Raw genomic sequence first — 21,551 nt, forward strand, 5'->3', positions numbered from 1 at the left:
CACTTTATTTTACAGCTTCACAGCGCTGACAATGGAGGAAATTGGGAATTTTTGATTCTGGCGCTGTGAAGGCGGCTCGCGTCTGCGCTTCTTGCACGTTTCGGAATTGGCGCCATTTTGATCGTTCATTCGCTTTGAGCATTCGTTTTGTTTAGAATGCGATGTGTAAACAAAAGCGGCAATAAAAGAAAGCCCAAATCCTCCCTGGGAGCATGCGCGCTCTGCCAATTGCCGGCTAGGGAGAACCTCGACGCGTCTCGGTGAAAAGTTCGGTGAGTTTAACGTTGGCCGAGGAGCATGCTCGTGCAAAGAATTTTCCCCATTTTCCTAGATTTGAATTTCCCAGAAGATCAACAATTTGGCCGCTGTCGGTTGTGCGGCCGATTCAGTTAGTGTTTCGTGCTCGTCGAGTGTTGTTCTCGGTTTTTTCCTCAACAAATATCGAAAGTTTTTCACAGCACAATATAATACATATATATATATATATATATACGACTATATATACAAGTGCATATATAGAAAGTTATATATTATTCAAGTATAATCAAAGCCGATTTTTGTGTCTTGTGTCTTTTCAAATATATAAATCGAATAACGTGTTTAGTTTTCCAAATGGTTGGTTCCAAATACTCAATTTTCATATGCTCAAAAATACACACACACACACACACAACTAAAAAAAACGGATTACATAATCGCAGCATTGTTTTTTTCGATTGATACAAATGAAAAACGTGGAAAAACACGTTTTCCACTTGACAAAAATGAGAATATTGTATCCAATCATGTGCTAGTTAATGCGAGTGCACTTACAGCAATTATATTAAAACACAATTAAATGGATGGCAATTGAGAGGGATGAAGAGGAGGCTGTGGGGCTTGGGGGGGGGGGGGTGGTGTTGAAGAATAATCGAAGCATGCTGCAGTCGGCAATAGGAGCTCAGCATGATTTTTCCGAGCAAAAGTTTAACGAACTGAGTTCATTTCTATTTTTGAATCCATCCATTCGAAAGCACCCAACGCAATGCCGTTGCCGCTGGCGCAAGAGTGAAAAGTCTGCATGGTTTTTCCGCTGCGGAAAATGTGCTTTGGGGACTGATCTATAACACGCCTACACTGTGCAAATTATCATATTCCGCTGGACATTAAAAGAAAAATTTGCTGCATATTGAGAGCAGATGAGGAACGTAAATTTTTTTTTTTATTTGGCAATTTCTTTTTCTTCTTTTTTTTTTTTTTGCGGCAAAATTGCTACAGTGGAAACTGGCTGGGAAAAACATACAACACTTTTATTTAGTTATTTTATTTGGTATTAAAAATTGATTAGAAACAATTGTTTAGGGCTCGATCAGATATTCGAATTTTATGCATTTGATTTAATAAATTAATTCTTTTAATTAATTACTCAAAACATTATTTATTTGTGGATAATGTTTTTGCATTTTTGGCAGAAATCGAATATCTAAATATAAATAAATATATAAACCAAAGTTTTTTGTAATAGAAAGCAGATTCCAGAAACTTGAACTTTTCGAAACTTAACAATTTTCGAATAAATAGTTTTTATCTTCTTGAATTCTGGAATGAACCTAACTAAAACGAATTGCCATTGTCTTTAGCGAATGCTTACTGTATCTAATAAAAGGAAACATTGTTTCTTATTGCGAAATTGTTCATTATTTTTGCCAATTTCACTTTCATTATTTTTGAAATTCTTTGCTTCTACTGAGTTCACTTGAAATGCAATTAAGTTAGCACGACGAACAAGTTTTCGAATATATGTACATTAATTCAATAAATAAATGCCATTTCGCCATCTTCCACACTAAGTTTATGAATGATATCAGTCGACTGGCCAGGCAGCATGTGTTGTATTTATGTCCTTGCCGTGTGCCATGCGGCATCCGAGAGCATATATCACACACGTTTGGGTTTGCGTAGAGGCGGAGACCTTCAAAATGTTGACAGCCAGCTAATCTGGCTGTGCTGTGTTGCGTTCTAATATTTTGCACGATATTAATAATCATAGAGTGTAAATTATGTGCCACTAAAGTATATGCTAAACACACTGTGTGACAACTAAACTAGAAATGAAATCTTTTTAAAAAATTGGCAACTTAAAAGCGGGCACTTTTCGACACACACACAAAAAAAAAACAAAAATCGCTTGCGATGGCGTCAGCGCCAATTTTAAAAAAGTCGAATCAGAATAAAAGAAAAGCATCGAAATCGAGTGCGAAAAAATCGTATAAACATTTAGCCCACTTCCGTTGGAAAATAGCACAATTTCATCAGAGCCAGCCAAGAGACTAGGAATTTTAGAATAGGTCATGATTTATTTGTGTATTGACAGAATTGGGTTGCTGGCTTGCGCTCAGGTGATCGCTGGCCAATAAGGTACAAAGTCTGAACTTAGGAACTAGAAACTAGACTAGAAACTAGACTAGACTAGACTAGACTCTGGTGAAGAAGCGAGCCAATCTTCTAGAGTAGACTGTGCTGACAAAGAGAAACTGCTGAGGAATCGAGAGCATTATCTTTTTCCTTTTGAAAAACTCCCAAGTACAGCTAGCCGCAGACTTTGCCGACTCAGTGTAACTATCATTTTTTTGTACTCACAGTGTAATATGCCCATCTCCAATAAATAAGAAAGAGTTCCCTTGAAGTCAGCGTTGCGTCAAAGATAGAATAGAACCCAAATAAAAGTGAACCCAACGAAAGGCTGTGATTGCTGTGAGAAATAATGTCCGGGCAGCAACAGCCGCCGCCGCCGCCGTTTGGCCATGGACCACGTGGCTGGAATCCACGTGCACCCAATGCCGCCTCACCGTCGCCCTCATCGTTTTTGTATCGGCCACCGTCGCCGTGGACAACAGCGCCCAGTCCGCCGCCCATCATATCCGGACCGCGTCCCTTTGGACATGCCATGTCGCCGGCACCGCAATTGCGCGGCCAGCGTCCCCTGGTCGGCAGCAATAACAATAATATGCCGCATCCGCGTCCACAATGGCCCGGCGGCAATCAGTCGCCGGCGCCGTATCAGCCACCGGGCATGTTCGAGCCGCCGGCGGGCTATCCATATGGAGCAGCGTCAGCGCCGCGTCCGTATCGACCGGCGCCGCTGCAGCAGCCGCTGCATCATCAGAACTCGTATGGCGGCCAGCCGACCAGCTCGTTTCAGCTGTCGCCGACGCCGTCGCCCATCGTTTGCCATACGCCCAGCTCGGATTTCACATACAGCAGCCGGCAGACGCCGCTGTCGCATCAGCAGCCCCATTATCCGCAGCCGGCGCCGCCGCCACAATATCTACGCCAGCCGGGCGGACCAGCACAACTGCCATCACAACCGAGACAACACGGACAGGATCAGATCGATTTTATTGGGGTGCCATTGGAGCCACCGCAGCCCAAGTCATATGTGATCTATGACGATGAGGAGGAGTTTGGACCATCGACTGCCGAAATTATTGCGAATCAATCTCAGGACTACATCGATGAGAAGCTGGCCGAATATCAAATGACAATACTGCAGCTACAAGGTGAGTGGCCTTTGAATATTTAGATCTAATACATAATTTATATTGGAAATTTATGGGCTATATAGATCAAGTTAGACAAAAGAAGAGGCACGTATTTTGCACTCCATTCGGATTGTCAAATTATTTCTTATTCCTCTTTGTTTGCCATCCTTAAGCGTGCAATACACTTTTCGAGTGTCGACTTTTCCCATATTCCTCTTTGCTTCAACCTTCGACATCCTTAAGCGTGCAACTAAAAATCTATTTGGATTGTTTCATATTCCCTTTTGTCTGACGTCCTTGACATATATGTTCAGCTAATTTCATATTCCTCTTTGGTTGACGTTCTTGAGCGTAGATTTTGAAATTCTTCTCTGGTTGAATATAAATAAAATAATCACTTAAACATGGTTTTCTTGGATTTATTTGAAGTACATCTGAAGACAAATGATATAGTAACTGTTAAGTATCATATAATTGAATAAAATATTGCTCACATACTGTTATCATATACCAATGTACTGTTATTATATGGTATCTTATTTTATTAGATGGTCTATTAGTATTTATTTTTTAGTACTTTTTATGGTATTAATTAACAGTACAATGTCGTTCACTTGGGAGTCACAACTTCAATCATCGAGTGAGACAATGTCATGCTCTCGAGTATATCCAGTAATTTTTGCACATCCTGCAGACAGGTGACCGCCTCAGGTGAACCATTCAGATTGACCAGTTTTCCATCGAAATTGACGGTGAATTGTTTGTGCTTGAAGATGACGACACGATCGTAGGGCACATGGCATTTGTTGCGCTCCTGTGGGGGCAGTTCGCGGCGAAAGATCACACAGGATGGCTGATATTTGTGGCGTTCCCTTTCGGGTATTTTGTGCACCTTCAGATCGCCGGTGAATATGGTCAAGGTGTGACGCTGCAGCACTGCCGGCGCCACCTTGTACAGTGTGACCTTGCTGCTCCAACCGTCCGACGGCAGTTTCATGTGCTTGGCAGCATTGGCCAGTTTGACCAATGGTAATTCCAAATAATGTCGCTGTTGGCGTGTCTCGGATGGAATAATTTTGGGTCGAATCACGTACCAGGTGTCGTAGTAGGTCACCTGTTTTACAATATGCCCGTTCTTCTGCGATTGCATGATAGTCTGGTTGGGTGAGCTGTCTTGATGGACCTTGGTTTGCTGCAGCAATGGACTTGGAGAATTTTTAATGACCATGACTGCCTTATTGCTTCTCGAAGTTTTTACCAGATCAGGCTCGACTGCTGCTAGCTCTTCTTGCTCCTCTTCGGCCAGCATGGGACATAGCTCCTTGTCCATGCTCATCAGAGGCTGCATAGATTGCACATTTCTGCCCAACTCTCCATTGAGTATGCGCTGCACTGGCTTGATCTTCACGGCTCGACTTTCTGACAGCATGTCACGTATAGGGACCGGCTCTTGATTTTCATTATTCTGCTCGTTGAAGTCGTCAAAAAGCAGCTGCCTAAGTTTCTTGGGACGGCTGTTGCCCGAGTCTCCAGTTGATTCTCTTGTTTGCAAACGATTGTATTCAATTTTCGGGCTCTGAACATTCGAATATTGTACTGCAAATGGTTTTCTCGATGGTAAAGCCAAAGGATCCGTGTCGGCACGAGTTGCTTGAACCTTGCGTTTTCTCATTATAAATTTGAGTCAAAACACTAATTGGCTCTGCCCTGAACGATTGCAATGCTTTTTCTTTGGGCTCTTCTTCTTGAAAGGATTCGCCTTAGCTTGACATGTTTCGAACGTTGGCTGTCAATAAAACTATCGATACGTGATATCGATACCCAACTGAATTGTGCCAATCGATAGTTCGATTGTGTGTTTCTTACAATCGATAGTTCGATAAAAGTACCTGTTAGTGCACAAATTAAAGGATTTTAGTATATAAGCTTATAAAATACAAAAGTGAATTTGTGCTTAAGCTAAATTAAATTGAAAATAAACATGTGTACTTCAAACAGGCGAATTGCCTATGCAAAAGGTATTTTAAGCAACGTATCTTTATAGAGGTTCTTCCAAGCGTTTCACGCTAGGTTAGCCCAAAAGTTTCTAAAGGGAAATTACATTGTCAATTGACATTTGCCTTGACACTTACATGTGTGTGCATCTACATACATATTTTGGTCTCGCACTGCACTTGGTTTGGCTGATTCAGCTTGGGGCCCGCGAATGTGTCATCTGAACTTGACCCAGTCGCCCACGTCGATCAATGTCGCCGCCTTTTAGCGCCCAGTCTAAAGATGTCTAACATGGGGACAATTTTTGGGCTCTCATGTTGGAAATGTATCGGTATGGGTATACCCTGTAACAAAGTTGTACAAGTGGTGGTAAAAACAAATATATTTGTACAAATATAATAGAAATTGGTAAGATTTTGTTGACTTAACTACGGTCATTTAATATAAACACAGACATTATTTGTGTGTACAAATTTGATCTAGTTCTCATTTATTTTCAAAATATATTTTATGTAACACAACTTGGGGTGCTTTAGATATTATTGGGATTAGAGCCTTATAATTATCTCTATTCCCTCATATTATATACTTTATTTCTTTGTCGTTTTCATAACTTGAGGCAAATTTAGACTTGGTTACAGCGAATCACCTAGTCAAGCATCTATGCGACCTATAGCATTTTGCCTATTCTATTTTTAGCCCAATTTGCAATCGCCAATAGAGCAAAGCATTAAATGTCTATGCATACGAAAAATGCCATTTAATGTATGAACACTTCTGACACAATACATAAATGCAGAGTATGACATAAATTGTACATATGTAACTATTTATTTTGAGATTTCATTTAATTACACTAGCTTACAAATTAAACATTTTGTTGTTTTGTGGTCTCATATAAAAATACAAGTATAAGTCTTATGATAAAAGGTAATTGTTTTTATTGCAAGAATTTTCTTTAAGGGTTTCTGGTACTTCCAAATTTCCTAGGAAAATTTAAGGCAGATAAACTTAGTCTTTTTAGAAAGCTAAAATAGTTCAAATGTTTTTTTTTTGTTTGAAAATTATAATATTTTATTAAGCTATAATTGAAGCCTTTATGCACGATTCATATAAAATCCTGAGGAATATTAGAACACCTATATATATACAATTTATATGGAATATGTCTAGCTCCTGGCCAGACTAAGGGTGCTGGCCGTGCTCACGCAATCCGGGCCCACGGCTCTCTCGACCTCTTCTAGGGTGTCCATCGAGTGCGAGCGATCCAATCCAGTCGAGCTCAGCTCCTGGCTGAGAGCGTGCATGTTGTAGCAGAGCACCAGGCGTGTGTTGAGACCCTCGAAAATGCTGACCACGCTGGGCTTCAGATTGAAAAATATGATCTTCTGCTGGCGCGAGCGAAAGTCATCTACCATGGAGGAGATGACCTTGGCGGCGGTAAAATCAGCCGCATAGATATAGGTGCAGTCGATGACAATGGGCAATGTGGTGCGGCTGCCCGACTTGAGCACCATAGTGCGCAGAAATTCCACGGAGGGAAAGATCAGGCAGCGATCGGGCGTGATTTTTATGAACTGAATGCCCTGCTCCGTTTCCAGCTGCTCCAATACGACCTTGGGCCGTGCCGCGTGGTAGAGAATAAACAGCTGATTGGCTGCAATGGCCACCAGAATGCCGATCTCCAGGGGCAGCACCAGGCACGTGACAAATGCCAAGACACCAGGCACCAGATCGGAGCCTGCAAGAGAAGCGCACTTGTCAGCTAAAGGATTAGATTTAGCTGCTTTGCCAGCGACTCACGTTTGCTGTGCCACATGGGTATTACGATCTGGTACTGCACCTGAAAGATGACCGCCGAGATGAGTATGGCCGCGAGCACAGCTCGTGGTATAAAGCAAAAGTACTCGGTGAGAAAGCTGAGCGCCAGCACCACAACCAGACCAATATATAGGTTGGACATGCTGGTGCGACAGCCACTGGCATTGTTGATGGCCGAGCGGGCCAGGCCGCTGTTGCTCCGATAGCCACTGAAGAGCGAATTGGCAATGTTGGCCACGCCCGTGGCAATCAGCTCCTGGGTCATATCGATGTGTTTGCCCTTGGCGAATGCCTTGCACACCGACGCATTCTCGAGCAGCGCTATGAGCGGCACGATCAACAGGCCATAGCCCAAATTGTGCACCATTTCCAGGAAAGTCTCGCCGGGCACAGGCGCAATGCCGGCCGTGGCATTGCCGGGCTGCGGCTCAATGGAGAAGGGCGGCAGCGCCAGCGTTGGCAGGCCCGGCGGTATATAGCCAGTCAAGACAAAGGGATTCCGGCCGCCAGCCTCCAGGTGCATGGCCAGCACAGTGGTGGCCAGCACAACCGTTGCATTCCTCGAGATGCCCACAAATCGTATCAAATGATTCACAGCACGCTGCCAGCCATTGCGTTGCGTCGGTTCCTTGGGTCCAAGGCTAAGTCGGCCCAAGGCGCGCATGGCCAGCAGCAGCACCACGCAGCCGAAGCCCAAGCAGCTGTCCGCCACGCGTATATGGCCAATGTCGCCAATCATGCTGATCCAGCGCTGCAGGAAGGACACTCCATCGCTGTTCACGCCCAGAATGTACTTCATTTGCGAGGTGCACACTATCAAGGCCACGGCGCTCGTAAAGCCGGCGCTCACTGGCCCCGAGACGAACTCAACCAGGTAGCCCAGCCGAAAGATCGCCATCAGCAGCTCTATGAAGCCCGTCAGAAAGGTGAGCAGCACCGAACGCTGCCAGGAGCCCTGCGCGAACTGGTAGGTCATCAGCGAGGCAACCGCTGTGCTGCCAATGGTGCAATCCTTGCAGGTGCCCAGCAGCACGTACACAAAGCAGCCCATAAACGAACCATACAGACCGTACTGTAACGGAAAACAGTGTTGGAAAGTTTCAAGCGCTTCACACTCTCTGCCTAGCTCCAATCAGGAATCAATATATTTGTTTAGGATTGTTTTGAAGCAGTTTTCAGCATAATAAGCAATGCAAGTAAGAGTCCTCTAGACGGAACTAGGGCATAAACTGTAACTAAATAGTGTTATTAATAACACCCCAAATTTTGGGACTATGAAACAGTATTTGGATAACGTTCTGTAAAACTGTGATGAAATACCTACGACTGAGACTTTTAAGCTAGCAGAAAAATATTTTAGTCAGATTTGAAAAAAACACATTTGAGGACTCTAAAACTGTGATTCTAAAAGTTTAGGGGATTTGAGCTGTGGCCGAGACTCTCAAACTGTTAACAGCGGTCAATTGTGATATTGTGAAAGTGTTAATTAGAGCCTCGATACGTGTGTATTATTTCACAACGACTTTCGCTGCAAGTTCAAGATAAAGACCCAAATATAGGCACATAATTTCGGGAATGAAATGTGCGAATTTATTCATATCCGAATCCTATTATTTATATGCATTGCGCACTAAAAAAAAAAGCAGCTATTCTTGTATTTTGATTTATAATGAGCTTCTGCTGAAAACGAACCCTACAACCGTCAAGATAAGGCTGACAAAAACATATTTACCCAGACACACAAACACCTGAGGCTCTTACCTGGGGCGGCAAACCCACGACGCCCGAGTAGGCGAGACCTTGGGGTATGACCGTAAGGCCCACGGTGAGGCCCGCTATAAGATCACCAAAGGCGTCGCTACTGTTATATTTGGGCAACCAGCCGAGTATGGGCAGACGCTTCTTGAGGGTCTTCATGCGGCACAGATTGCTGCACTGGCGGCTGCAGCAGGTGTCGCTTGATTGATCATTTGCACCTTTGCTTGCCTCCAGCTGTTCGAGACTCTTGTGCTTGGAGGTGCGATGATCGGTGATCAGTATGAACTCTGTCGAGGAGCTGTGGAATTGTGCCTCCAGATTTTGGCTTAGTTCCGTTCTCTTGCGAAATGTCACCTCGTTTTCCAGCGTGGACATTCTAAACGTGTTGATAATGTGATCTTGACTGAGTAGAATTTAGATGGAACTGATTATAAACCAGGCCGATGCTGACTCTGCTGCCTCTGCTACTGCTGCTGCTGCTGCTGCTGCCGCTGCCGCCAGCGGCTGCTGCGGCATGCGGCTCTTATCGTAGGCCCCAACTTCTGTTTGTACAGCCAATGGCGTAGATGTGGGAGCGGGATATAGGTTGTATGTTTCAGTTATCTGCGCGTACAGCGACTATAAGGCCTCGCACTTGACGTTGACCAGCCCTCCGTTGGGGGGCCTGTTGTTTGTCCAACTGCCACAATTGTCAACGGTTGCTCCAAATTTTCCATTTGTCAATCGGTCACTTGATCATATTATTGTTATTGGGCGTGCAAATATTGATGCATCGTGATATCTTGCTATGTGCGTTATATGATGTATTTCACTTAGATATGGCATAGTAATCTATTCAAAACTATAATCAGTATTTAAATGCAAAGATATCATTTCACAACTACCGCAAATGTAAAATGTACGATATATAGTCAAACGATTTAATGTGATTTACACGAACTGTTTCTAGCTGCCAAGTCGTAAAGGTTTTATAGACATTTGAAACCGCACAAGCTGTTTTTGAATCATTTTTACATATAAAATATATATCTAAGCCAAAACTATTTAGGCGACGTTATTCATCGATTTTAGACTGTAAAGAATATGTGTATATACCTTCAGACCATTATTTATTTTTTTGAATAGTTGCTCACGTAACTTACGTGAGTGTAAATGTCCCCACAAATGTCTCGAACAATACGTGGATTTATTTATATTTTCTTTTCATAAAATTTCCTTTGTGTATATACTTTTGTTCCCTAAATTGTTCCTTTCCACGAGGTTCGACTTTTTATTCATGGTTTGACCTCTAGATAAAATTGGCATCAAAATCTGGCAACACTATTTTTGGTCAAAATTCATGTGAAAATAGTGTCTCCAAATATCCTATATAGACATAGGTCAAAATTTCCCACCCCCATACCTCGGTCAAAACTCAACCGATTTCCACGATGTTCGACTTTTTATTCATGGTTTGACCTCTAGATAAAATTGGCATCAAAATCTGGCAACACTATTTTTGGTCAAGATTCATGTGAAAATAGTGTCCTCAAATATCCTATATAGACATCGGTCAAAGCTTCCCACCCCCATATCTCGGTCAAAACTCAACCGATTTCCATGATGTTCGACTTTTTATTCATGGGTTGACCTCTAGATAAAATTGGCATCAAAATCTGGCAACACTATTTTTGGTCAAAATTCATGTGAATAAAGTGTCCTCAAATATCCTATATAGACATAGGTCAAAACTTCCCACCCCCATATCTCGGTCAAAACTCAACCGATTTCCACGAGGTTCGACTTTTTATTCATGGTTTGACCTCTAGATAAAATTGGCATCAAAATCTGGCAACACTATTTTTGGTCAAAATTCATGTGAAAATAGTGTCCTCAAATATCCTATATAGACATAGGTCAACATTTCCCACCCCCATAACTCGGTCAAAACTAAACCGATTTCCACGAGGTTCGACTTTTTATTCATGGCTTGACCTCTAGATAAAATTGGCATCAAAATCTGGCAACACTATTTTTGGTCAAAATTCATGTGAAAATAGTGTCCTCAAATATCCTATATAGACATCGGTCAAAGCTTCCCACCCCCATATCTCGGTCAAAACTAAACCGATTTCCACGAGGTTCGACTTTTTATTCATGGTTTGACCTCTAGATAAAATTGGCATCAAAATCTGGCAACACTATTTTTGGTCAAAATTCATGTGAAAATAGTGTCCTCAAATATCCTATATAGACATCGGTCAAAGCTTCCCACCCCCATATCTCGGTCAAAACTAAACCGATTTCCACGAGGTTCGACTTTTTATTCATGGTTTGACCTCTAGATAAAATTGGCATCAAAATCTGGCACCACTATTTTTGGTCAAAATTCATGTGAAAATAGTGTCTCCAAATATCCTATATAGACATAGGTCAAAATTTCCCACCCCCATAACTCGGTCAAAACTCAACCGATTTCCACGAGGTTCGACTTTTTATTCATGCTTTGACCTCTAGATAAAATTGGCATCAAAATCTGGCAACACTATTTTTGGTCAAAATTCATGTGAAAATAGTGTCCTCAAATATCCTATATAGACATAGGTCAAAATTTCCCACCCCCATACCTCGGTCAAAACTCAACCGATTTCCACGATGTTCGACTTTTTATTCATGGTTTGACCTCTAGATAAAATTGGCATCAAAATCTGGCAACACTATTTTTGGTTAAAATTCATGTAAAAATAGTGTCCTCAAATATCCTATATAGACATAAGTGTGTAGGTCAACATTTCCCACCCCCATAACTCGGTCAAAACTCAACCGATTTCCACGAGGTTCGACTTTTTATTCATGGTTTGACCTATAGATAAAATTGGCATCAAAATCTGGCAACACTATTTTTGGTCAAAATTCATGTGAAAATAGTGTCTCCAAATATCCTATATAGACATAGGTCAAAATTTCCCACCCCCATACCTCGGTCAAAAGTCAACCGATTTCCACGATGTTCGACTTTTTATTCATGGTTTGACCTCTAGATAAAATTGGCATCAAAATCTGGCAACACTATTTTTGGTCAAAATTCATGTGAAAATAGTGTCTCCAAATATCCTATATAGACATAGGTCAAAATTTCCCACCCCCATAACTCGGTCAAAACTCAACCGATTTCCACGAGGTTCGAATTTTTATTCATGGTTTGACCTCTAGATAAAATTGGCATCAAAATCTGGCAACACTATTTTTGGTCAAAATTCATGTGAAAATAGTGTCCTCAAATATCCTATATAGACATAAGTATGTAGGTCAACATTTCCCACCCCCATAACTCGGTCAAAACTAAACCGATTTCCACGAGGTTCGACTTTTTATTCATGGTTTGACCTCTAGATAAAATTGGCATCAAAATCTGGCAACACTATTTTTGGTCAAAATTCATGTGAAAATAGTGTCCTCAAATATCCTATATAGACATCGGTCAAAGCTTCCCACCCCCATATCTCGGTCAAAACTCAACCGATTTCCACGATGTTCGACTTCTTATTCATGGTTTGGCCTCTAGATAAAATTTGCATCAAAATCTGGCAACACTATTTTTGGTCAAAATTCATGTGAAAATAGTGTCTCCAAATATCCTATATAGACATAGGTCAAAATTTCCCACCCCCATAACTCGGTCAAAACTCAACCGATTTCCACGATGTTCGACTTTTTATTCATGGTTTGACCTCTAGATAAAATTGGCATCAAAATCTGGCAACACTATTTTTGGTCAAGATTCATGTGAAAATAGTGTCCTCAAATATCCTATATAGACATCGGTCAAAGCTTCCCACCCCCATATCTCGGTCAAAACTCAACCGATTTCCATGATGTTCGACTTTTTATTCATGGTTTGACCTCTAGATAAAATTGGCATCAAAATCTGGCAACACTATTTTTGGTCAAAATTCATGTGAAAAAAGTGTCCTCAAATATCCTATATAGACATAGGTCAAAACTTCCGACCCCCATATCTCGGTCAAAACTCAACCGATTTCCACGAGGTTCGACTTTTTATTCATGGTTTGACCTCTAGATAAAATTGGCATCAAAATCTGGCAACACTATTTTTGGTCAAAATTCATGTGAAAATAGTGTCCTCAAATATCCTATATAGACATAGGTCAAAACTTCCCAACCCCATAACTCGGTCAAAACTCAACCGATTTCCACGAGGTTCGACTTTTTATTCATGGTTTGACCTCTACATAATATTGGCATCAAAATCTGGCAACACTATTTTTGGTCACAATTCATGTGAAAATAGTGTCCTCAATTATCCTATATAGACATCGGTCAAAACTTCCCACACCCATATCTCGGTCAAAACTCAACCGATTTCCACGATGTTCGACTTTTTATTCATGGTTTGACCTCTAGATAAAATTGGCATCAAAATCTGGCAACACTATTTTTGGTCAAAATTCATGTGAAAATAGTGTCCTCAAATATCCTATATAGACATAGGTCAATATTTCCCACCCCCATAACTCGGTCAAAACTCAACCGATTTCCACGAGGTTCGACTTTTTATTCATGGTTTGACCTATAGATAAAATTGGCATCAAAATCTGGCAACACTATTTTTGGTCAAAATTCATGTGAAAATAGTGTCTCCAAATATCCTATATAGACATAGGTCAAAATTTCCCACCCCCATAACTCGGTCAAAACTCAACCGATTTCCACGAGGTTCGACTTTTTATTCATGGTTTGACCTCTAGATAAAATTGGCATCAAAATCTGGCAACACTATTTTTGGTCAAAATTCATGTGAAAATAGTGTCCTCAAATATCCTATATAGACATAAGTATGTAGGTCAACATTTCCCACCCCCATAACTCGGTCAAAACTAAACCGATTTCCACGAGGTTCGACTTTTTATTCATGGTTTGACCTCTAGATAAAATTGGCATCAAAATCTGGCAACACTATTTTTGGTCAAAATTCATGTGAAAATAGTGTCCTCAAATATCCTATATAGACATAGGTCAATATTTCCCACCCCCATAACTCGGTCAAAACTCAACCGATTTCCACGATGTTCGACTTTTTATTCATGGTTTGACCTCTAGATAAAATTGGCATCAAAATCTGGCAACACTATTTTTGGTCAACATTCATGTGAAAATAGTACCATCAAATATCCCATATAGACATGTTTGCAAATTAATGAATTTTCAACTCTCGATCTCTTTTACATCTGTTTCTATATATATATGCTTGTATATATACATTCTTATTCAAAGCCTAGACTCAGACCTAAGATAAATCTGTAGATTATATCATCTAAAAGCATTAATCCGTTTTGTTCAATTAAGCTTAACAACAAAAAGTATATTGATTTTATATCATCCTTACTTTAATTTGGATTTGAACTTGGAATATTGTTCGTATTACCAAGCTGATTTTTTAGGCTAGATTTTGCTATTGTAAACGCTTTTGTTTTGCCTCAACAAATCTGATCTGTTAACCAAAGTCAAGCGATGTGGTGATCACACTTTTCGTCGACAAGGTTTACGAGTATTAAAGCCTTTTGTTGAGTTATACGACTTGCATATAGTAAGTATATATACTATATATATACATGGCAATGAGATCACTTTTTATACTGAAACGCAGCTTGTCTGTGCCGCGTCTATTAATGGATGTATCAATGTATGTGTGCATGATACACATACATGGGCGTTTTGAAAAGTTGTTTAGAGACAAAGGCGCTGCGTGAAAATGCCTTTTCATGTTCGGATGATGCTAACGCTGATGTCACAAGGGAAATGCCTTCATTTTGTTATTTATAAATTGCATTTGCCTCGCTCTTTGTTGTTGTTTTTGCTGCTGTTGTTGTTGCTGCAATTGTCTTGTTAGGCAACAAAGCCGGCCAAAAGACGAGTACTAAAATAAACACGGGCTAGTCGTATGCACATATATATATATTATGTATATATATATATCTTCATGTTTGGTATAATATGTCGACTAGGGAATCGGCTATATTTAGAGCCTTTGGTCGGCCCGCTTTTCCTGCTATTTTCAAATTTGAGCCGTTTTTCACATTGCACGAACTTGTCTTGTCACGCGGCGAACAAAAAAAAAAAAACGATTAAAAATAGAGTTTTCAGTTTTTGTGGGTTTTCTCAATGCAAACGTGAAGTATTTGTTGGTTTTTTGGCTTATTTAAAAAATAAACGATTAAGTAGTCAAAATAGAATTAGGCATATATTTGGTAAGAAATCAATTGGGTTGATTTCTTTTGGTAGAAGATTTAAATTTTGAGCTGTAAGTATAAACAACAAAAATACAGCAGATTAGCTATGATTATTTTCTGGAAACCTTCTGGAATTGCCTGGCGATATCGACATCAATAATATATATGTACTTTCCCAATATACGATTGATATATACTAGTTTTAATTGGTTTGTCTTGCTTTAAATAACATCAATTTAATCTGCATAAGCTTATATTAAATTGAATTAGAAACGAAATATTCATTCCTCTATTATGACGTGGGCGCATTCTGGATGTGTTCTCTATATTTTTAGCAGAGCCCACGCCACGCCCACTTGAGCAAATGTCTAACATATGAAATGTATATCTATAAATAGGAATTTCGAAACTAATTTTAAGATTTTCTGCACGTAAATATCGGTCACGAATGATGCTTTCTAGACATATGCAAATGCCGCAATTCAAACAAATCAAATTGTGGACAGTTCTCGGCGCGAATTTTTAATTGCCTTTTTATGACTTTGGTAAATGTGGCTCTTTGTGTTTACACAAATACTTTGATGGCTAATAGTCTTTATGGTTTACATAGCTTAATTATTGTGCAAATATTTTGCCACTCTTTGAAGGACCCGAATGCCATTCGCTTTTTAATTGACTTTCCGTCTCATCTATTGATGCTTGAGCGCTCGAGAAACTAGATGAATGTCTATATACAAAAGCGCTTTTGGCGCTTATGTCAATATTTGAAAAATTAAAAATATAAAAAAATAGGGGGGAAAAAAAACTGTTCGTTTGCCTTTCCATTAAAGTGAGCAAGTTTATGGTTAGGTGCGAAATAAATAGAATAGCATTCAGAGTTTATTTTTAGGCAACCAAAATATTGAAAAGTGCTGAAAACTAAAAACTGAAATTCGAAAGAGGAAACAATTGTTTATGCGAACAGTTTTTGCTCAAACCCAAACAAAACCTAGCAGATCGATCGATTTAAATATAGCCAAAAAGTCGGGGACGAAATCGCGGAGCGGTACAAAACAAGTCAATATGTTATTAAGATCATAAACACCATCAAAAATGAACAGTGCTTTGTTTAATGTTTAAAGTGAAATTTTAACATATAAATACACAATATGAAAGTACCTACCAATAAGGGAATTTTAAATTGGGATTTTTTAACAGATTTCTTTCTCTTTTAAGGCTTCATTTTGTTTGAAAAACAGATCTAGAGCTTTCATATTTTTTAATACAATACATTGAAATTTTAAAAAATAATTTGCAAATATTTCAAAGTTCAGAATTTATTTAGCTACGATTTTTATAAAAAAAGGTTTTTGCTAAACTACAGTTTGTCCGCCCATCTAAGATTACGACTAAATCCCCTTTTGACAACTGGCCTCAAAGGGTTAACAGCAGCTGTTCTCTGTTATCATTAAAATTACAATATCTATTTATAGCCACGCCCCTGTTGCACTGTCAAGTGTTTTCACTTAACATTTTACGGCCGACAGTGGTTCACGCTGTATAATAAAACTTACATGAACAATAACATATTGAAATTCTTGTTGTTGTTTTGGGGGCTGTCCAGATGTTGTACCCACTATTGTTTATTCAGGTAATATCATCAACAAAACATTAGTCGTAGCGACCTTATGTTTAATGATTGCACAGATTTAGATTAGAATAATAATAATAAGTTGATGTCTGAGCATAACTAATTTGCCGAGTGGCAGGCAGCTTCAGGTTGTAAGGTCAACTTCTAGTTTTGACAACAACAAAACTCAATGCAATCACCAAAGCGTGACGTCATTAGACACACTCAACATGTTTACAAAAATAGCTCCGAAAACTTGTTTGTTTGAATGATAAACACAAGCCACGATTATGTAAGCTGAAAAATAAACATTTGTTTTGGTTTTGTGACTGGTTGATCGCTTTCATGAATGACTTTCATTAATTGCTGTAAGCTGAGCTTTATTATGTGCTATGACCCACTTTTTCTATGCGGGCGCCACTTAAAAACGGTACATATTTGCAGTTTGCCAAATGCTTTGTAATCGCTTTACGAGCACTCTGCTCGGGCTTAGATTACATGCACACATATTAATAAACAAGTGTGAAGTGTGAATGTGGAAGTAAGTTGGTTTGAACCAACCACCCAATGTCTGTAATTGGTATTTTCTCACGCTCATGATGTCACACACAGAAGGCGTAAAGAAACAACAATAACAAAGCAAGGCGCAATAAGAAGTAAAGTATACTTAAATTACACAAATACACATGCAATAGTGTAGACACACGGAACGAAAGAGAGCGCGGGTTAACATGAATGATTTATTACAATGAGAGCGTAATTGGGTGAGAGCGCAAGTTACAGTGCGTTTCTCATTCAAAATTGTACACCCCAATAAAAAAAAAAACAGAGCTTTTCTGCGTATCGGCATTTTTCATAGTCGTAGGGCAGTTTCGGTGACGCAGTTTTGTAGAATGGGGGTTAAAAGTGCAGGCCAAATGAGCAACTGTAAAATTCATAACGGCAGTTTTGGCATTGCAGGAAAACTTTACAATGGATTATATATTACTTGGAAAATAGAGAATAATTCCCAAAAGATGCAATGAGCATTGGGAATTAGAATATCAAATAAACCGTTTTATTTTAAATGTTTAAAATTTAATATGTAATTAACAAAAAAAAATATATTTTCCATTTGATGCTCGTACAATACCCTACTGCACAAGCCGGCAACTGCGCCCATGCTATGATAACACAAGCCGTTGGTTCAAAGGTAGTACGTGCTGTCGGAGCGGTAAGCATGGCGTGGGTAAACATATACATACATCGCAATGCGTAAATAAAATTTATGCGCTCTCACAACCGTATGCTCTCTTTCCACGACGGCTCTCGCTACGCTCGCGCGCTCTCTTCGAAATTTGAGCTTTACTACGATTACTGTAGTCCAGTCAGTACTCTGGGCTGCTGCTGCTGCTGCTACTGCTGCTGTTGCTGGTCTCTGGACAAGGCGTAGCACATTGACGACGACTCAGTATCGAACCGGCTTTCTACAACAACGGATTGGAAACGGAACAAATGAAACCTGAAGCTCGGCTATAATGTGTGTTGTCTGCTTGCCGAAGGCATGCCATTTTAGTCTGAGTTTAATTGTGTGGAGAAGTGGACTATAATATTTTGCCGAAAACTACATTAAAATTTATTCAAGGCTTACGAATAAAATACGTGTTTCTTCTTACCTAACGACGCGTGCGAGACTTCGTCGTTTTACTATGTGATATTGTGTTATATTGTGTTATATACAAAAGAAAAAAAAAAAACACGAAAATCGAAGTTCCAAAAAGCTGCGGTGATTAAAATTTTGTGGTGTGCTTTTAAACAAATTACAGTTAAATTGTGAGCAGGGCCAAAAGTGAAGGGCCAGACAGGGGTTGTTCCCGGCAAGGAAAACTCTGTTCGTGGGGAAAGCTACTGGTGTTCTTCTTGTTGTTGTTGTAGTTGAGTTGTCGTTGCGTGAGAAAAATCAATTTTGCATTTGGGCTGCCAAACGAACGGCAGCAGAAGCAGAAGCAGAAGCAGGACAAAAGGACAAGGCTGTGACAGCCCAACCCAAATGACATTTTGGCCTAAGGACAAGCGTATTAGAGAACCGATGCTATCATGGCCGATAGCACAGATCCAGGCAGGCATAAGGATCCAACCATAGATGCCGGCGCTACCAGAAGCACGGAGGGACATGGAGCTGATGTGGGCAAGGACGTGCCCCCAATACCAGCTGTTCGACGTCGCCATGCGCATGAGCAGAAAACCACGGAGAATGTCGAGCAGGAAACCAAACAGCTGGAGACGTCCACAGTGACGCGCACGTACATGAAGACCATTACTACGTCATTGACCACCTCCAGCAGCAGTCTCGAGCACTTGGAGACGCCACCGCATCGCTTGCGCGAGAAGGTGGCCCAATATGAGAAGGTCTGGTCCGATGGCAGTGGCAAGCGCCCCGCCGAACTGGGCACGGACGAGCTGCGTCAGCAGCAGACGGACGACTTTGATGCGGAGAATCCATTCGATATTGATGTGCATGAAATTGAGCGACGTTTGCGCGAGGAGCGACAACGCGGCCTGGCCGAAGCGGAGGCTGCCAAGCTGGCCTTTCAGCAGGTACACCTGCGCCAGACGACACCGACACCGCGTCGCGTCGAGGTGACCAGCGAGCATACGGCCAGTCCGTTTAATGTCACCTTGAAGACCACCAGTCGACTGAGTCCTGGCGCTGAGCTGGGCAATGTTGAGGAGCAGCTGTCGCCTTTCAATGTCACGCTGCGCACCACACGACGCACTGTGAAAAAGGACTTGTCCCGTCAAATGGAGCTGGAGCGTTTTCTGGACGGGGAGCGTACGGTGCGCGAGGTGCAGGCGGCGGATGGCGTGCGCACAATTATCACCTCCTCGAGGACCAGCGATGGTGGCTATACAGACGAGAAGATCTATCGTCATGGCGAGGGCTATGTATCGCCGCGCGATTCGCCATCCTGGTCGCGTTCCAGCATCTCCAGCGAACGTTCGAGCGTCACTTCGCCGCACAGCGTCGACATGACCGCGGGCGGCAGACGTATATTAATTAAACTGGAGGATGAACTGGTGCCACAAGCAACTGGGGCAGCCGGCTGTGAGCATGGCGAGCAACGCGATGAAACTGACGGCTCGGTGCGCGCACGCATTAGACAATTTGGTGGGCAGGACGAGGATGCCATGGCAACCGGTAACATTGACATTACCGTGGGTAGCAACCCGCGCAGGCGGCAGCGTTTGTACCAGCAAACAACATTGCCGGCGGGTGGCAACGGGACAATGCCACAACAACAGCAGGAGCGGGAGCGGGAGCAGGAGCAGGAGCGGGAGCAGGAGCAACAGCAACAACAACGGGCAACGCGTCCAAGCGAACTGTCATGGCAAACGGGAAAATCAACAACAAAAACAATGCTAACATCCACGCCGACTGGCACGAAGGAGCAACCGCAAATGGCAACGCCGGACGAGGTATTCAGTCCAGCTGCAACGTGCCAATTGCGCGGTTCTTCGACGGAAGAATCCCGTCAAATTGTGAGCCACAAAACGATAACCAGCACAAAAACAACAACAACAACTCAGTCGTCCGATAGATCCGAAAGGAAGTCCTCCTCAACGTCGCGTAAATCAATCGGTTTCAATTCCCCAAGCCCCTCCGGCAATATCTCGTTTACCGCCTCGCAAATACGCATCAGAGACGACGTCAACGTTGACGTCGACGCGGACCTCATCGATAACGATTCCGATACTGAGGGCATACCGGCCAGCAGTCTTGTGATTGTGTCCACGCCCACGCGTTCCACAACGCCCTCATCGGCGCACGCCTTGAGCGGCATTGGTACTTTCAGCAAGAGTCTGCGTCAGGATTATCAGACTCAGGCGACACAAAGTAACCGAAACAACGAATCCGAACACGAATACCAGGAGTTCCAATCCACCATGGCGTCGATCAATTTCGCACGCAGCAATTCCCAGTACGACAGTCACATCAAGGAGAAACGAGGTAAATTAGACAGACATTCGTATTGAAATCCCTCAGCTAGAGTCTGGAATGTCAAGATGTAGTTTCTTTTGGTGAATCGGTTTATGGATTGGATTCTTTGTTTCTTCATGTCCATATACCCAGCTTTTGGCTGCTCTAGTTATTTTCTTCTCGAACTTTTAATAATATAAAAGAGTTCATAAAAAAATTGGCCATATTATTCTCAACACAAATTTAATTTCTTATCGGTTTACGGTTCGGTTCTTAATTTCTTAGGTTAATTTCTTCTCAAACTTTTAATAAAACAAAGAGATATTAGTTTATAACAAATTTCAATTGTTGCTTAAAGAATATCCCATCCTAAAACTGAGTTATATTATGGACTAATCGATTAACTAGCCAAATTACAACCTGAACTAAATTAGATTTTTGGGTCCACCTGGGCTTGATTTTTTTTCTGCCTCGGTTAGCATTGTTGCCATTAGGCAATCGATCATCTGATGGCAAATCAGTTGTACATGTCCTTCACTAGCCTGATTAGCTTTTTGCTGCTCTTGATTTTGTCATATCACTTTTTTTCCGAGTCGACTAAGTGTTTTCTGTTGTTATCGCATAGCTATGCGTGTTATATAAATCATTCATTTGCAAAT

General features: G+C 41.3%; 3 protein-coding genes across 28 annotated transcripts in view; 1 reads left to right on the plus strand and 2 right to left on the minus strand.

The window, feature by feature from the left end:
- Positions 1–461: 461 nt before the first annotated feature.
- Msp300 (Muscle-specific protein 300 kDa) overlaps positions 462–21,551 on the plus strand; it is a 124,407-nt gene continuing 103,317 nt past the window's right edge. For 8 of the 26 annotated variants that reach the window (XM_032438517.2, XM_032438519.2, XM_032438518.2 and 5 more), the window contains exon 1: positions 18,385–20,922. In XM_032438517.2, coding sequence (XP_032294408.1) covers positions 19,011–20,922 — 1,912 coding nt within the window. In that variant the 5' untranslated portion in view covers positions 18,385–19,010. Of the gene's footprint in view, positions 616–2,621; positions 3,540–18,378; positions 20,923–21,551 lie in introns of those variants that run through there. The other 18 variants (XM_032438530.2, XM_032438532.2, XM_032438531.2 and 15 more) reach the window with 6 other exon arrangements.
- Positions 3,921–5,305, minus strand: LOC6628154 (uncharacterized). Its single transcript, XM_002051609.4, has 2 exons — positions 4,780–5,305; positions 3,921–4,713 (listed from the first exon to the last, which is right to left on the minus strand). The coding sequence occupies exons 1-2, from the start codon at positions 5,191–5,193 to the stop codon at positions 4,132–4,134; spliced, it is 996 nt and encodes a 331-aa protein (XP_002051645.2). The 5' UTR covers positions 5,194–5,305; the 3' UTR covers positions 3,921–4,131.
- On the minus strand, positions 6,578–9,534 carry LOC6628153 (sodium-independent sulfate anion transporter). The gene is made up of 3 exons (XM_032438545.2): positions 9,099–9,534; positions 7,320–8,409; positions 6,578–7,257 (listed from the first exon to the last, which is right to left on the minus strand). Exons 1-3 carry the CDS (start codon positions 9,468–9,470, stop codon positions 6,686–6,688), a joined length of 2,034 nt encoding a protein of 677 aa, XP_032294436.1. The 5' UTR covers positions 9,471–9,534; the 3' UTR covers positions 6,578–6,685.

The sequence above is a fragment of the Drosophila virilis genome, chromosome 4, assembly GCF_030788295.1.
Source record: "Drosophila virilis strain 15010-1051.87 chromosome 4, Dvir_AGI_RSII-ME, whole genome shotgun sequence".
In the NCBI taxonomy this organism is placed as follows: Eukaryota; Metazoa; Arthropoda; class Insecta; order Diptera; family Drosophilidae; genus Drosophila; species Drosophila virilis.

Bases quoted from the DNA above. Each gene is read 5' to 3' on its own strand.
- LOC6628154 (XM_002051609.4), bottom strand. From the start codon at position 5,193: ATGAGAAAACGCAAGGTTCAAGCAACTCGTGCCGACACGGATCCTTTG. The intron at 4,714-4,779 runs GTAAAAACTTCG...CCATTGCTGCAG, and splicing joins CAGCAGTCGAGCCTGATCTG to CAAACCAAGGTCCATCAAGA.
- LOC6628153 (XM_032438545.2), bottom strand. From the start codon at position 9,470: ATGTCCACGCTGGAAAACGAGGTGACATTTCGCAAGAGAACGGAACTA. The intron at 8,410-9,098 runs GTAAGAGCCTCA...TTTCCGTTACAG, and splicing joins TCGTGGGTTTGCCGCCCCAG to TACGGTCTGTATGGTTCGTT. The intron at 7,258-7,319 runs GTGAGTCGCTGG...CTTCTCTTGCAG, and splicing joins ACCCATGTGGCACAGCAAAC to GCTCCGATCTGGTGCCTGGT.